Source organism: Heloderma suspectum, chromosome 2, assembly GCF_057233095.1.
Source record: "Heloderma suspectum isolate Gila_16-S chromosome 2, 16-S_ref, whole genome shotgun sequence".
NCBI lineage: Eukaryota > Metazoa > Chordata > Lepidosauria > Squamata > Helodermatidae > Heloderma > Heloderma suspectum.
In genome coordinates, this window is record NC_139459.1 from 156,971,867 (window position 1) to 156,988,517 (window position 16,651).

At 45.4% G+C, this 16,651-nt stretch overlaps 1 protein-coding gene across 3 annotated transcripts in view; it reads left to right on the plus strand.

Moving 5' to 3' along the window:
* The window catches only part of KPNA1 (karyopherin subunit alpha 1), an 85,701-nt gene that overhangs the window by 57,601 nt on the left and 11,449 nt on the right, over positions 1 to 16,651 (plus strand). For all 3 annotated transcript variants that reach the window (XM_084835298.1, XM_084835296.1, XM_084835297.1), the window contains 2 exons: positions 7,483 to 7,646; positions 9,084 to 9,162. In XM_084835298.1, coding sequence (XP_084691424.1) covers positions 7,483 to 7,646; positions 9,084 to 9,162 — 243 coding nt within the window. The remainder of the gene's footprint in view (positions 1 to 7,482; positions 7,647 to 9,083; positions 9,163 to 16,651) is intronic.

Here is a 16,651-nt window from a genome sequence, read left to right on the forward strand (position 1 = left end):
CTCTTGTTCCAGGCAGCCCAGCATTCTGGCCAGCAAAGGGACTAGCAGGCCATATTCTACAATAATGTCCCTCACCTAAGGGAACATGAAGAGCCTGTGTGTGCAAGTGCCAGCAGCTCTACCCGATGCTGCTATAACCTCCATTGGAGGAACCTCACCCCTCATGGCTAACCAGCAGGAGGGACTGTTTCTGCATGAGCCCACAGTGAGGTGTTGTGTGGACCATCCAGGTAAGCTCTCACCTCTCCTCCTTGGTAATGATGAGGAATCCCTCCATCCTAAGCCTGGGCCAACAGCCTGGTGGCCAAAAGCAGCAATGGCCCTTTTTGCAAAGAGGCACTCTCATTTACACAAAAGGAAAAGGATGAGAAATAGGTTCTTTGTTTTCAGCCAGCTGTTCCTTACCTCCCCCCCCCCCAACACTAGCTTCCCGGCGCTTCTCCCAACATCCACTTCAGCCAGCAGCCCAGGAAAGAGAGCTCAGAGCACACCAAATACCAATTCTCATTTCCAGCAGTCAAAGCACCCAGCAAAGGGATTAACAGGCCACATCCTATCACTGTGTATCCCAAACTTGTAAACAGAGCCCAAGACATCCTGGGTTGGAGCAGCCTGAAGCAGCTGTACCTTACTACATTAAAAGAGGTAACTATGTCAGACCCCTTCCTTCCTCAGACATGGAAGAGGTGGTGGTCAGGGAACCAAGAGTTCCAGAATGTCTCTTCTGTGGAGTGTAGGAGACCTCTTTCCCCTCAGAAACAGAAGAGGTGGTTTAGCTGAGGAAGTTCCTGTCTTTTTTCTCTGAAGTTGCTTGAATGAGAGGAGCAGATTATTTCTGTTCAGGGAGCTGCTTCCCTCTCCTAAGCCCTGAGTGCCAAGAAAGCATTTCCTAGCATAACAGAAAAACAGCTGTTAGCTCTTGTATATGGTTACAGCTTAAAAATAAATACCTCACACAAGTCCATGATGAGTTTGAAGGTTCCCTTAGCGGATTGCCCTTGTAACTACACTAGTTTCAAAATTGTGGGGAAAACAACAGAAATGAGCTGATCCTATGCAAGTCTCATGAGGCCTCAGTCTTAACAAGTGACCTGGCACGGAACATTTTTTGGAAATTTTTCCAGTGCTTTACTTGTCCATTTAATAAGTTCATTAGTAACAATGAATGGATGCCAATTGCAAATACGGTATTAGGCAAGCTTGACAGTTTCAGAGTTGTAATTAAGGTTTTTCAGGTGATTATCTGTAGCAAATATGTGAGAAAATAAACATATGTTTTTGAAATACATAATACAAATACATACTCATTTCACACTGAGACATCCAAGTAGTGACTGAAGGTATCATAGAATCGTAGGGTTGGAAGGGGCCTACAAGGCCATCGAGTCCAGCCCCCTGCTCAGTGCAGGAAGCCCGATTCCCAGGCGGTGCCCCCTCCAAGTACTAACCAGGGCTGACCCTGCTGAGCTTCCGAGATCAGACGAGTTCAGGCACATCCAGCAACTCGGCAACTGCAGTAGAAGAAAGTTGGACTCTACTGAAATAGATGTGTGGTTGTCGGCAATATCATATCACACACAAGTCTTTGGGTTGCTAAAATTAATTAGTGCAGCCTTCCCCAATGTTCTCCAGATGTGTTGGACTACAATTCCCAGCATCCCCAGCCAGCCATGCTGACTGAAGGGTACTGGGAGTTGTAGTCCAACATATCTGGAGGGCACTAGATTGAGGAAGGCTGAATTAGTGTGTCAGTAGTTTCTTACTTTTGTTTCTTTCTTACATTTATATAATGCTGTTATTCACATTTTTACAAGTATTCTAGTAAAAATATCTACATAACACAACATTTAAATCACATTAAGTGTGCTTTAATTTCTTCCTCAAATATTTCAGATCAAATACTTGTGGTGTATTGGGACAAAAAATTAACATGGGGTACTTTTTCGCTTTGTTGTTTATTTTACTTGTATTTAGAAAACATGCTAAATTAAATCACTCCGTAGTGATTTTCCAATGCAAATGACCCTATGCAAATTAGCCTAGAGCAGTGATGTGGGTTTTCCAGAAAATTTTGCATTGGAAAATGTTCTGGAAAATTTTCCTATGCGAATTAGCCTAATTTGCATAGGAAAATTTTCCAGAACATTTTCCAGTGCAAAATTTTCTGGAAAACCCACATCACTGCTCTTGGTCATTAAGATGACATTGGTCGCCTCTCTCTTTTTAACAGAGATTTCAAGCCTTTGGCACAAGGAACTCCTTGAAATGTGCACCTCAGCAGAACTTAGTTCTTCTTTGTAAGGTTTATGGAAGTTACCTAAGGCTTCTGCCCTTGCTGATAGATATAGGCTTACAGCTTAGACACTACGTATTTTTTTTGCCTGCACCTTAGTGGCACCTGTTACCAGACTAAATGTATATATTTTAAATCTAAGGTTAATCTTGCTTTTACTCTTTCCTTTCGCATTCTTAGACTCAAATGACAAGCAGAAGCTTCTTCTTCTGTTCCCTAAATCATAGAATCATAGAATAGTAGGGTTGGAAGGGGCCTATAAGACCATCAAGTCCTGCCATCGGGTCTCCTGCACACCCCTTGCTTAACGGCTGTCCCACTCCAAGAGTGGTGATCGAGACAGTTCCCAATATTGGCTTCACTCGTAAAACTAGGGCGTGGCCTCTTGTAGTGGAGGCACATGACCACACCGACTCTAGTGAACATGGGCGGCAATTCAGGGCTCTACCATGGCTTTCCAGCCAGTAATGACGAAGCAGTGGAGGGATCAGTTCTCTTGGAGATGGGTCCTGGATCTCGCCCTCTGATGTAGAATAAGAGGAGAAGAATCCCACCAAACCCTATGTCCCTTTAAACAGTAGTTTAAGCACAAAGATTATAGGGACTTCGTAGGATGCAATAGCCTGCCAATATGGATGAGGAGTTTAGAGTTTTCACCTAGTGGAGAAGCTTCTTCTGCAGACAGTTGAGTGATTTAGACATATTCAAGAAGGTTATTGTCTAAAGCACCTATTGCGCTTATGCTTAAGTTCACTTTCAGATATGGAACTTTAACACTGAGCACCTCAAAGCTTAGCACCTTAAGGGGTTCAGGGGATTTAGAGATTGAAGCGCAGTTGCTTAACCTAGGAGTAATTTATTAAAAAGAATTAAACATACCTTCAAGAGAACAGATCATGTCAATAGGCATTTTGTAGGATTACTCTTCATTTGTACAGAATACCAGTTCTAATTATTAAGGCAGACACATTGAAAGAAGTGGTTTGGTGTAAGTGACTAGCAGAGGGAGTGGGGAGATGGATGTGGGGACTGGCAGGTGAAGGAAATAGAGGCTGGTAGCAGAGCTTGTTAGCAAAGAGAGGCAGCTGGCAAGTGGCCTATCTCTGAAAACACAGAAGCCAGGGGACAAGAGAACAAGCAGGGGAAGCTGACTGGGCTCTCCAGCAAAGTGGGATAATGACAGAAGAGAAGGGAGATTGATCTGGCAAGCTAGTAGACTAGTAGACTTGTTGGGAAGAAGTAAGTTGCTTCTTCGTATCTGCGCGGTCTGGGGTGCAATGAAGTTAGAGGCAGTGGGGTGCTCCTACAGCAATGAAGAAAGAAAAGGGGGCAGAGGGAGGAAGAAGGGGGAGTTTCACAAGATTCCTCGTGTGTGTGTGTGTGTGTGTGTGTGTGTGAGAGAGAGAGAGAGAGAGACTTCTTTTGGGTCAAGGAGACCTAACTATTGGGCTGTCCAGGAACTGGTTATAGGCCCTAAAATTTGAGTTTAATAATTAAAACTCAAACAATGGCCAGAATCTTGTCTCCGCTGACTCACTGAAACTAAAATGTGTGCTAGCTGAGAATCAAAGTGAGGGCTGACATTTTGGAGCCTTAAGGTAAATCAAAAATAGGATCAAAGAAGTGTAAGAGGTCAAGGGATCAAGTCTGAAAATTCATGGTCATGCCACGGGGGAGTGATGGCTTTGTATCACGTACACCATTCTGTTTTGAGTGTCATGCCTGGCTTTTAGAGTGGCAGACTTCTCCTACGCTTTCCCAAGCCAGAATGAAACCTTTTCTAAGTCAAAAACAGCAGAATATTCGCAGCGCACAACATACGGTGTTTCATATCTATTTTCTTCCACTACAGTGTAGGTTCAGAGCAAAACACTTGAGTGGTTTGCTGACCAGAAGTATCTCCTTGGATCTCAAGATACTAAACAGGTATCTCTTCCAACAGGTTATTGATAAGATACTTCTCCAGGAAGAATTGTTGGGTATTTACTCAATTTTCTTCATTTTAAAACTAATGAAAATTCTCAAGACAGTATTGGGGGCTCCCCAGCAGGGGAACTCTCTAGCTTCTGTAGTTCTCATGGAACCATATAGCCATGCTCTCCTTCTCCAGAAGCTCCACCAATATCGCAGATATGCTCATGGAATATTAATTCAAGACTTTCCCATTCTCAATATGTATTTCTTTGATAGTGTTTTGTTTTTGTTTTCCAAAGCTGATAGTCTCTCTAGTGACTCATCTGCATGTACAGGGGATTCACATTAAACTTTACTTACCTAACCATTTCATCTGGTTTTAATTTCAACAGGGACTCTGGAGTATCCAGGTGACCATAGAATGCAGTGCTCATGAGTTTTCTAGTAAACCAGTAAAACAGTTGTTAGGTTCCAATAAATTCCTGAGATTCCAGGACTGGAATCCATGTACTGTTAACCCAGTGGCCCTGGGCACTACTGTATGCCTTCCCACCATTCCCTCTTCTGATGAGAACTCTGTGCAAAATCACAAGGCTCAAAGCTCAGATACTAGAGGTGTCCCCATTTTGGCCATGATGTCTTTAACCAATATAAGGCAACTGAGGCTCACAAATGTCACCTCTGACTCTCATCAGCACTTGGGAAATGTGCATTTGGGACCAAGCTCCAGGACTTTTGAGGCACATGGCATGCCACCGCTACCAATCACTGGGTGTTTATCATCGTTCACATGTAGGTCAGGAGTGGCGAATATGTGGCCTGTAGACTACATGCTGTCCCCCCCCGGGTGTTTTGCAGCCCCCAACAGGTCCCCTACCTCCATGGCGTGGTCCCCCATTGCAGCTGCGCCACTGGATTCCCAGCGATTCTGTGGGGAAATAAGGCACATATGCCTTTTTCCCTACAAAATCATGCTCCCCATGGCAAGTCACACAGCTTGCACACCCTGTTTCTCTGCAGAATTCCATTCCCCCAGTCTGCCATACAGCTCTTTGCTGGGCTGGGGGCAGTGCATTCTGTTGGGAAACAACATGTGTGCTCCGTGCATGCCTTGTTTCCCAGCAGAATCACTGGGAATTCTGCCACAAGGCCACTTCAGGTGGTGGCCATTTGGGGCGGCGGCGGCAGTAATGGCAGTGGCAGCGGCCAGTCACCGCTTCCTACCCCAACCTGATGGAACACATCACCTTCATGCTTTGCCTTGGGACCTTATTGGTGAATGTAGAAAAGTCGTATATGGTACTGATTTACAGACTAGCACACTCCTTGGTTTTATAGACAAGCATTCTTATCTGCCAGCTGACAGGGTGCAAATTCTGGCTGCTTTGGCCATTGATTCTGCTGTCCTGACTGTCCTGTGTCTCAAATCCAGACATTTTTAAGACTGATGGTGGCAATTACAGCAAGTACCCCTCTGCACGGCTCAGGATATGCCCTTCCAGCACTGGTTCCTTGAGGTCTTTTGGCCAGCAGCAGATCCCCAGGACATGCATTTCACTCCACCCAGATATGCTTTGGTGTTTGCATCACTGGTAGACATGACCAACCAACCTGCTATGAGGCATGGCATTCTCACCTTCACTTGCAACAGCAATGGCCTTTTCCTGGTAGAAAGCCATGGTATAAATTAAATAAATAACTATTACCACCAATAATGTGTGTGTCAGATAGGATGGGAATGCACTGCAGCTCAAGATGCTCAAGATCAATGCCTTTGTACAGCTGAAATTCCACTGGAAGCTACATCAACACATTTGAACTTCTCACTGTGATTAAGGCCTTCAGGCCTCTCACTTGGAGGCTGGGTTGTTCACATAACCACAGACAATATAGCCACTATCTTTTGTAGCAACAAAGTGGTAGGAGGTCGAGGACCTTACTAGCTCTCACCCTGCAGTTGTGGGACTGGTGTTGTTAAACAGAGCATTGCTAAAGATTTTAACAGCTTAACAGGAAATAGAATTTCCTAAACATTTCTTGTTCTTAGACTTCTATTCCTTATAGCTTAAAAAGGAGAGATCTTAAGTACTGTGTTCCCCATTCAATACTGAATAGGTTATTCAGTTCACAGGTACACTTGCCCGCTGAGCTAATAAGCTCCTGCATGCTAAAATCAGCACATATTTATACTTTTTTCTGTAGAAATTATCTCATAGTTAATATTATCTACTGTCTCATAAAAAACTAGAACATACAAAAAAGGCTTACATGTACACCTTTTAGGCTAGTTATGATCAGTTTTGAATCATACATTTGAGAGGATAACTCCTTACTTGAAATTTGCCAATTAAGCCTAAGTCTATAATTTTTTCTAGACATCTGTATATCAAGCTTCTTGACATGTATAACTTACACAATATTTTTTGCTCATTAATTGATACGCAAAAACTTTAAGTACACTTTTGACCTGGAATAATGCAGTCACACACTTGTGCGTTACTCAGATAGCCCTGTAGTCAAAGTACTAGGCCTTTAACTCAGCATTTTCCCTTTAGATACCATCCAGTTCATCTTGACAATTATTTTTTATGTCAGTTACACAGAATTCATTATGAACCTGCTCAGGTCTTTGTGTGCATACAATTAGTACTTTTTATTTAGATTTTTTAAATCTTAATTATTATTTAACATTTAGCATTTGCATCTCATAATAAGATATATCATATTATGAGAGGTGGGTTAGCTTTCTCAGTAGCCTTCCCAGCAAGTCCAGTAAAGCAAAGTCAGCTGTTTCCTAAAAATCCGGGACACAGCGTCCAACACTGCCCCTGTACCTCCACTGATTGTGTTGCGCTACCAGGGCCCGCTGCTGGTGCAACAAGCAGCTAGTGCTCCCTAAAGCAACCCTTCTGTGAGTTCCACTGACATATTCCATTCCAGAAATAAGTGTTTCAGCTTGTTTCCAGTTGCTTTAGGAAGTACTAGCTTCCTGTTGTGCCAGCAGTGGGTCCTGCTGGTGGACAGGCAGCATTGGATACTGTCCTTTGGTGATCAGTTGATTACATTTGTGTACACTGAGATATTGTGGACTTCACTTTGTGGATTTGAACTTTGCAGCCTGCTGATTTCAAGGCAACTTGGAATCAAGTACTACGTAAATATTTGGATCCTTCACAATGAGTCCTTCACAATGAGAAATCTGCTCCTGAGTCATTTGAATTAAAGGCATGTTCTGTGGATTCCATTAATTCTTTACTTCTCTCATTTCTTTGCAGGTATCGCCCTGTCTGAGTGTGCTCTCATGGCTGCTATTTGTCAATGACACGGACGTTTTAGCAGATGCATGTTGGGCGCTCTCATACTTGTCTGATGGACCCAATGATAAAATACAGGCTGTGATTGATGCAGGAGTATGTAGGAGGCTTGTGGAGCTGCTAATGTAAGGACTTTAGATCAACGCCTCAGTTTTTGAATAGCACTAGGCAAGGAGTGTACTTGGCTTTAGAGCATCTCTTTATAGCAGGGGTGTGCAACTTGTGGCCCTCCAGATCTTTTGGCCTATAACTCCTATCAGCATAAGTAATGGTGAGGGATGATGGGAGTTGTAGGCCAAAATATTTGGAAGGCCAAAAGTTGCCCACCTCTGCTTTACAGTGTCTGCTGTTCTCTTGGGCAGCTACAGAAGAGCTAAGTGAGTGACCTTGATGAAGAGTATCCTTCGTCAAGACTATCCTTAAGACAACAGTAGGCAACCTGGTGACATCCAAATGTTTTGGAATACAGCTCCCATAATCCCCAACTATTGATCATGCCAGCTGGGGCTGATGGCAGTTGTAATCCAAAACATCTGGAGGGCACCAGGTTGCCTGTCAGTGCCTTAAAAGTATATTTCAAATGAAGATCTTGTTTGGATGCCATGATAGCCATTTGTATTGCTGCCATAAACCTGTGGCTTTGTAGCAAGTAGCTTCTTGTGGCCAGCATCAGGTTTAATGGGTCTATACTTATTAATTCACCACTAGCTCTGAAAGTGTAGAATTAAAGATTCATCACCACCCTCAGACTTTTCAAAACTGGAGAGCAGCCGTGCTGAATAATGTTGCTGTGTCAATTCACTGAAAAGCAATCATCCTTTCCCCATTCTTCAGCAGAGAGGAGATGCGTATGAGATATTTTCTTGTGTCAGCATCTCCCATTCCAACATTTTTATTGCAAAACCATATTGAAAAGCAAGTTATGAGTGATTTGACCCTAATGGAAAAACTAATCTATGACATTTTTATTTTGCCCCTCCTCCTAGGGCTTAGGGTTGAGTGGATGGTTCTCCCCCTCCCCCAATCTTTAATTTTAAACTTACAATGTAAATGTCTTTTCTGACAGATTTATACTGCTTTGCCCTCAGTATAAGCATGGGAGATAGATTTAGGGAAAAGGTAGATCCAGCGTCATCGGTTCAGTTGTGTACCTGTTCATAATGGCAATTTGTGCCAACATGCAGGAAACACAGTATAACTTATATACAGATGGCAGAGAACACCAGTCAAGCTGCACAGTATTAATAAACAGTGTTTCCAGCATTTTGGAATATAATATGGCACATTTTAAATGTGTGATGGGAATATCCCATGGTACAGTGGTCCTGGGATCTGGTGCTAATCAAGTGTGGACAAACTTGCATTGTACTGTATAGAAAAAGTCCAGCTACATCTGGATAAAGAACATTTTTCTTTATTTTTCCATTAACAACCTGTTAATGCTTCCTGAGTAGTGTTTCTTGGTCCTGTTTGGACCCTGAGGAGCCTGCTCCTCCAGATCAGAAGACTGACTTTTAAACAGTATGTGAACATATTAAACTGAAGCCTTCTTTTCTTTTTAGGCACAATGACTACAAAGTGGTTTCACCTGCCTTGCGAGCAGTTGGGAACATTGTTACAGGGGATGATATTCAGACCCAGGTATTAATTCTGCTCACAAGTGATTGGATAGAAGCAAAACTTTCGATCCCCTACTTGACAGACCTGAACATGTGCTCCCTCTAGCCCCCCAAGGCGAGGCAGTTCGCTTTACTCCCTTCGTTGCCTTGGAACCCTGCGTTCAGGAAGACGCATCAGCCTAATTGCTGGTATTCCTGGCCTGCTGTCTTTTAAAAGCCCTCACACCTGTGCATGCTACTTGTTCTAGCTCTCTGTGATACAGGTAGTTCTTTGGGAGCTATATAATTACTCTTGGAATGCTCTAATACAATGCTTCTCAGACATTTTGAAGTGGGATCCACCTGTAAACGTACCCTTTTGAGCCCTACTTTCCCCCTTCACAGTAGAAAATGCAAGGATATCACACCAGTAGTAATACTGAACAAGTTTTTATTTTATTTTATTTTTCATTTTTCATTTTTCATTTTTAATGTGAATATGGGATACTTATTTTTATTAAATTTCTTAATCGCCCATCTGGCCGGTCACCTGGCCACTCTAGGCGATGTACAATAATACAATAGTTTAAAACAATAAAATTCCACATTAAAACATCGTATTTCTAAAAATACCTTAACTCACCCCAAATGACTGCCTGAACAACCACGTTTTTAATGCGTGGCGGAAGCTCATTAAAGAGGGGGCATGGCGGTGTTCCCTAGGGAGGGAGTTCCACAGAGTAGGGGCCACCACAGAGAAGGCCCTCTCCCTCGTCCTCATCAGCCTAGCTGTCCTGGCTGATGGGACAGAGAGAAGGTCATCCGAGGCTGATCTTGTTGAGCAGCCTGTCTGGTGTTGCTGGAGGCACTCCTTGAGATAGGCTGGGCTGGAACCATATAGGGTTTTAAAGGTCAAAACCAACACCTTGAATTTGGCCCGGAAAACAACTGGTAGCCAGTGCAACTCCTTCAGCGCTGGAGTGATGTGATCACGCCGGCCGCTGCCTTTAATCAGGCGAGCCGCCATGTTCTGTACCAGCTGCAGCTTCCGAAGCGTCTTCAAGGGTAACCCCACGTAGAGCGCATTACATTCGTCTAGACGAGAGGAGACCAAGGCATGTACTACCGATGACAGCAGATGGTTGGAAAGGTAGGGGAGCAGCCACTATATCAGATGGAGTTGGTACAGCGCTGTCCAGCTCACAGCTGACACGTGAGCCTCCATGGACAGCTGGGAGTCTAAGATGACCCCCAGGCTGCGGACCTGGTCTTTCAAGGGTAACCGTACCCCATTCAACACCAGGTCAACATTGCCCAGCCTCCTCTTGTCTCCCACCAAAAGTACCTTGATCTTGTCAGGGATCAGCTTCAGCTTATTCCTCCCCATCCAGCCACTCATCGTCTCCAGACATTTGGACAGAGATTCTACAGCCAACCTTGGTGAAGATTTGAACGAGAGGTAGAGCTGTGTGTCATCCCCATATTGATGACACAGCACCCCAAACCTCCTGATGATAGCTCCCAGCGGCTTCACATAGATGTTAAATAGCATCAGGGAGAGGATGGAACCCTGTGGCACCCCACAAATGAGTAGCCATGGGTCCGAAACCTCCTCTCCTAGTGCTGTAGGCTAGGGACTACAGAAGCAAGCAAGCTCCCGGAGAGCGAGCGGTCAGAGCAAGTGAACAGGGGGAGCAAACAGGAGTTGGCCAGGGGAGGTCAAGGGGGAGGCCCCTAACAGTTTTTTTATTATTTTTCTTGTAACACACTCTTCCACACCAGTGGGACTCTGCTTTTAACCTCTAGTGAGTAGAGGACCAGGCATGGGCTAGTCTGGAACAATCAGAAAGCTAGACACAAAAAGGGAAAAGAGGCTATGGAAGGACAAGACTCTCCAGTGGTGGTGACCTGCAAGGTGTGTGCAGTGTTTGTTTTCTTGCCTGAGAACAACATGGCCTACACCTGCAACAAGTGCAGGTTGATCACGCTGCTGGAAGAAAAAGTAAGAGGACTGGAGCGGCGACTGTCGACCCTCTGGGGAATAAGAGAACACGAAGAGTTCTTGGACAGAATGGTGGAACTGCAGAAGCAAAGTGAAGACCAGAAGCTTGAAGAGCAACAGCAAGATGAGGCAGTGGGAAACGTTGAGGTGAAGAAAAATGGAGTAGAGGATACTCCTTGGAAAAGGGTGACAGTTAGGAGAAGAAGAACTAGATGCCACTCTGCACCAGTGGAAGCAGTGGAGCTATGGAACCGATTCCAGGTACTTGCGGATGAGACTGGAGGACAGCCTGCAGAGGAAGAATCACAGGGGAACCTGCATGAGAGTGAGCAAGAGGCTGAAGGTCAGTCAAGCAGAGGCTATGAAACCCAGGCCTACAACAACAAGAAGAGAAGAGGAGGAGGAGTGGGAGACTCCTTGCTGCGTGGGATCAAAACCCAATTATGTCGCGAAGACCTGTGGACTTGCCAGGTATGTTGTCTCCCGGGAGGACGGATTAGAGAGGTGACTGAAGGGTTACCTGCACTCATAAAGCCCACTGACAGGTATCCCTTTCTTCTCATCCATGTGGGAACAAATGAGACCGCCAAGCGGAGCTACGAAGAAATCACATCAGACTTTGAAGCTTTGGGAAGGAAACTCAAGAATTTGGGGCCCAGATAATTTTCTCATCCACCCTTCCAGTAGTTAGAAGAGGGATAAAAAGGGAAAGAAAAATACTCCGGGTGAATGACTGGCTACGAGGGTGGTGCCGACGAGAGAGATTTGGATTCTGGGACCACGAGGTATACTTCCTGGAAGATGGGCTGTTGGCAAGGGATGGGTTGCACCTCACAAAGGCTGGAAAGAATGTGTTTGGCCACAGCATGAAGAACTTCATCAGGAGGGCTTTAAACTGAATCCTACGGGGAAGGGAAACGTGAAGTTGGGGGTAACAATGGACGAAGGCTCATGCACTGCAACAGAGAGAACAGCTCTAATAGCGCCCGATAATAGACTTCAGAAACATGCAGGAAGAAAGCCAGACTATGATGCACATGGTCTTCGATGTCTATATATTAATGCCCAGAGAATGGGAAACAAACAGAACAAACTTGAACTCTTAATACAAGAGGGAAGTGATGACTTAATAGGTGTAACTGAGACTTGGTCGGATGACTCATGACTGGAATACAGCAATTGAAGGATACAACTTGTTCAAAAAGAACAGGAGGAACAGAATGGGAGGTGGAGTTGCACTATATGTGAAAAATACATATCTCTGCACAGAAATACAGGAGGATGAGCTTGGTAGCCCCATCGAGAGCATATGGAGCAAAAATAAAAAGAACCTGGTGGTCGGAGTCTACTACTGGCCACCCAATCAAGGAGAAGACGAGGATGAAACTTTTGAAAAGCAAATTGCTAGTGTTTCAAGGACGCATGACATAGTAGTAATGGGGGACTTCAATTTCCCCGATATTTGTTGGGAGACAAATTCTGCCAAACATGGCCCCTCCAGGAAATTCCTGACTTGTGTGGCGGATAACTTCCTCCTACAGAAAGTAGAGGAAGGAACTAGAGGATTGGCTATCCTTGACTTGATCCTAACCAACAGAGATGACTTAGTGGATAAAGTAGCAGTTACAGGAACTCTGGGGGAAAGCGACCATGTTATAATTGAGTTCTTGGTTCTAAGGGAAGCAAAAGCCGAGTGTTGTTAAGTGCGTACTCTGGATTTTAGGAAAGCTGATTTTAATAAACTCAGAACAATGATCAGTAAGGTGCCATTGCAAGCCAGTCTTACGAGAAAAGGACTCCGAGATGGGTGGGAGCTTTTAAAAAAGGAAATTCTCAAGGCACCATTACAAACAATTCCAACAAGAAGAAAAGGTGGAGGACAACAGAAGAAGCCAATGTGGCTTCACAAAAAGCTGAGAGATGACCTGAAAACAAAAAAGGACACATATAGGAAATGGAAAGAAGGCCAAGCAACAAAGGAAAAGTACAGGCAGGTAGCACAGAATTGCAGGGATGGCATCAGGAAGGCTAAAGCTGAGAACGAGCTGAGGTTAGCGAGGGATGCTAAAAACAACAAAAAGGCTTTCTTCAGCTACGTGCATAGTAAAAGGCAGAGGAAAGAAATGGTGGTTCAGGTATTAAATAAGGATGGCAAAATGATCACAGATGACAGAGAAAAGGCAGAAGTGCTCAATTCCTACTTTGGCTCAGTCTTCTCCCAAAAGAGGGTCTATGACCCCCCTGGCAAAGGCGAAGTACAGGCTGAAGGGGCAGGATTGCAGCTTGAGATCGATAGGCATATGGTCAAGGAACACCTCATTACTTTGAATGAGTTCAAATCTCCAGGGCCGGATGAACTGCACCCTAGAGTAATGAAGGAACTAGCAGAAGAACTCTCAGAACCACTGTCTATTCTCTTTGAGAAATCATGGAGAACAGGTGAAGTGCCAGAGGACCGGAGAAGGGCTAATGTTGTCCCTATCTTCAAAAAGAGCAAAAAGGAGGAACCTGGGAACTACAGGCCAGTCAGTCTGACATCAATCCCTGGGAAAATCCTGGAGCAGATTATAAAGCAATCCATCTGTAAGCGCCTTGAAAACAATGCAGTGATTACATGAAGCCAACATGGATTTGTCAAGAACAAATCCTGCCAGACGAATCGGATCTCATTTTTTGATCAGGTAATCAACCCTGAGTGCTCATTGGAAGGACAGATACTGAAGCTGAAGCTCAAATATTTTGGCCACCTAATGCGAAGAGAAAACTCTCTGGAGAAGACCCTGATGCTGGGAAAGACTGAAAGCAAAAGGAGAAGGGGATGGCAGAGGATGAGATGGCTAGATAGCATCACCGATGCAATGAATATGAACTTGAGCACACTCCGGGAGAGAGCGCAGGACAGGAAGGCCTGGCGTGCTATGGTCCATGGGGTCACGAAGAGTCGGACACGACTGAACGACTGAACAACAACAAAATTCCCTTGTAGACTGTGGGAATGCTGCAGACATAATATACCTTGACGTCAGCAAAGCGTTCGACAAAGTGCCCCATGATATCCTGATGAGCAAACTAGTTCAAAGTGGGCTAGATGAAACAACGATCCGGTGGATCCACAGTTGGCTACAGAATCGGACTCGAACAGTGCTTATCAATGGGATCTTCTCAAACTGGGGAGAGGTAACGAGAGGGGTATCACAGGGCTCAGTCCTGGGCCAAGTGCTCTTCAACATTTTTATTAATGACTTGGAGGAGGAGGTGCAGGGAACGCAGATCACATTTTCAGATGACACAAAATTGGGTGGGATAGCTAATACTTTGGAAGACAGAAACAAAATTCAAACTGATCTTGATAGACTGTAGCGCTGGGCAGAAAATAACAGAATGACATTTAATAAGGATAAATGCCAAGTTCTGCACCTAGGAAAAAGAAGCCAAATGCACAGTTACAAGATGGGGGATACGTGGCTCAACAACACTACAAGGAAGAAGGATCTTGGAATTGTTGTCGATCACAAGCTGAATATGAGCCAACAATGTGATGTGGCTGCAAAAAAGGCCAATGCTGTTTTGGGCTGCATTAATAGAAGCATAGCTTCCAAATCCCAAGAAGTACTAGTTCCCCTCTACTCAGCACTAGTTAGGCCTCATCTGAAGTACTGTGTCCAGTTCTGGGTACCATACTTAAAGAAGGATGCAGACAAGCTGGAGAGGGTTCAGAGGAAGGCAACAAAGATGATCAGGGGACTGGAAACAAAGCCCTATGAAGAGAGACTGAAAGAACTGGGCATGTTTAGCCTTGAGAGGATTGAGGGGAAATGGGATAGTGCTGTTCAAGTACTTGAAAGGTTGTCCCAGAGAGGAAGGCCAGGATCTCTTCTCGATCATCCCAGAGTGCAGGACATGGAATAATGGGCTCAAGGTACAGGAAGCTAGATTCCGGCTGAACATCAGGAAAAACCTCTTGAATGTTAGAGCAATAGAACAGTGGAACCAATGATGTGTAGGGAGGTAGTGGGCTCTCCCACACTGGAGGCATTCAATATGAAGCTGGACAGCCAGGGAAGCTGGACAGTCAGGGATGCTCTGACTTGGATTCCTGCACTGAGCAGGGGGTTGGACTCGATGGCCTTGTAGGCCCCTTCCAACCCTAATATTCTAAGATTCTGCCCTCCAGTACCTGCCAGAGAGGAAGGACCGGAATCACCATAATACAGTGTCTCCAATGCCCAACCCCTCCAGGCGGTCCAGGAGGATACCGTGGTCAACGGTATCAAAAGCCGCTGAGAGGTTGAGGAGAACAAGGAAGGAGCATCCACCCCTATCCAGAGCCTTCCTCATATCTTCCACCAAGGTGACCAAGGCTGTTTCTGCCCCATGCCCAGGCCTGAAGCCCGATTGAGATGGATCTAGATAATCGGCTTCTTCCAAGTGTGCCTTCAACTGCATCGCCACCACCTGCTCAATCACCTTGCCCCAAAATGGCAGATTCAACACTGGGCGAAAGTTGTTCAAGACTTGAGGATCCAAGGAGGGCTTCTTTAAGAGTGGTCTTATCACTGCCTCCTTGAGAGCTGATGGCATCACTCCCTCTTCAAGGGAGGCGTTCACCACCACCCTGATCCCTTCACCCAGCCTCTCTCTGCAGCTCATAATGAGCCAAGATGGGCAAGGATCAAGTAAGCAGGTGGCTGGCTGTACAGATGAAAGCACCTTGTCCACTTCATCAGAAGGAAGAAGCTGGAACCGATCCCACAAAACTGGCTTGCCACAGGCCACCTCTCGCTCACTAACTGTATCCACGGCGCATGGAATAACACTCCTGATCCGATCAATTTTCTCCGCAAAGTGCCTGGACAAGGCCTCACGGGAGGCCTTAGAATGCTGCAGTGGTTCCGGAGCAACTGGACCAACCAGGCTCCAGACCACTTGGAACATCCTCCTGGGACAGCACTCTGCGGATGCAATAGAGGCAGCATAATAGTCCTTTTCTGCTGCCTTCCTCGCCACATGATAGGCTGAAGATACAGCTCTAGCCCGTGTCTGATCATCTTCAGAGCATTTATACCACCAGGGCTTTAGCCGTCTCGCCTCCGGTTTCAGAGCTCGTAATCGTGGATTGAACCATGGTGCAGTTCGAACCCTGTTCACAGGGAGAGGGCATTTCAGAGCCACCCGATCTAATGCCCCAGTGATTGCAGCATTCCACCCACCCACCAGGGTCTTGACCGAGTGGCCATTTGCGTGCTCCAGAGAATCCCCAAGCGTGTTCAGGAATCCTTTCGGATCCATAAGACGCCTGGGGCGGACCATTTTAATGGGTCCTCCACCCCTGCGGAGGGGTTGTGGAACCGAGAAGTCCAACGCCACCAGATAGTGATCTGAACATGACAGGGGTGGGTGGGGGTGGGTGTACCCTCGAATATACCCTTCCAGATCACTCCCTGCTTCTCCAGAAACAAACACAAGGTCTAGCACGTGACTGGCTACATGGGTGGGCCCAGTTGGAATAGGGTGCAGCTCCCAGGAAGCC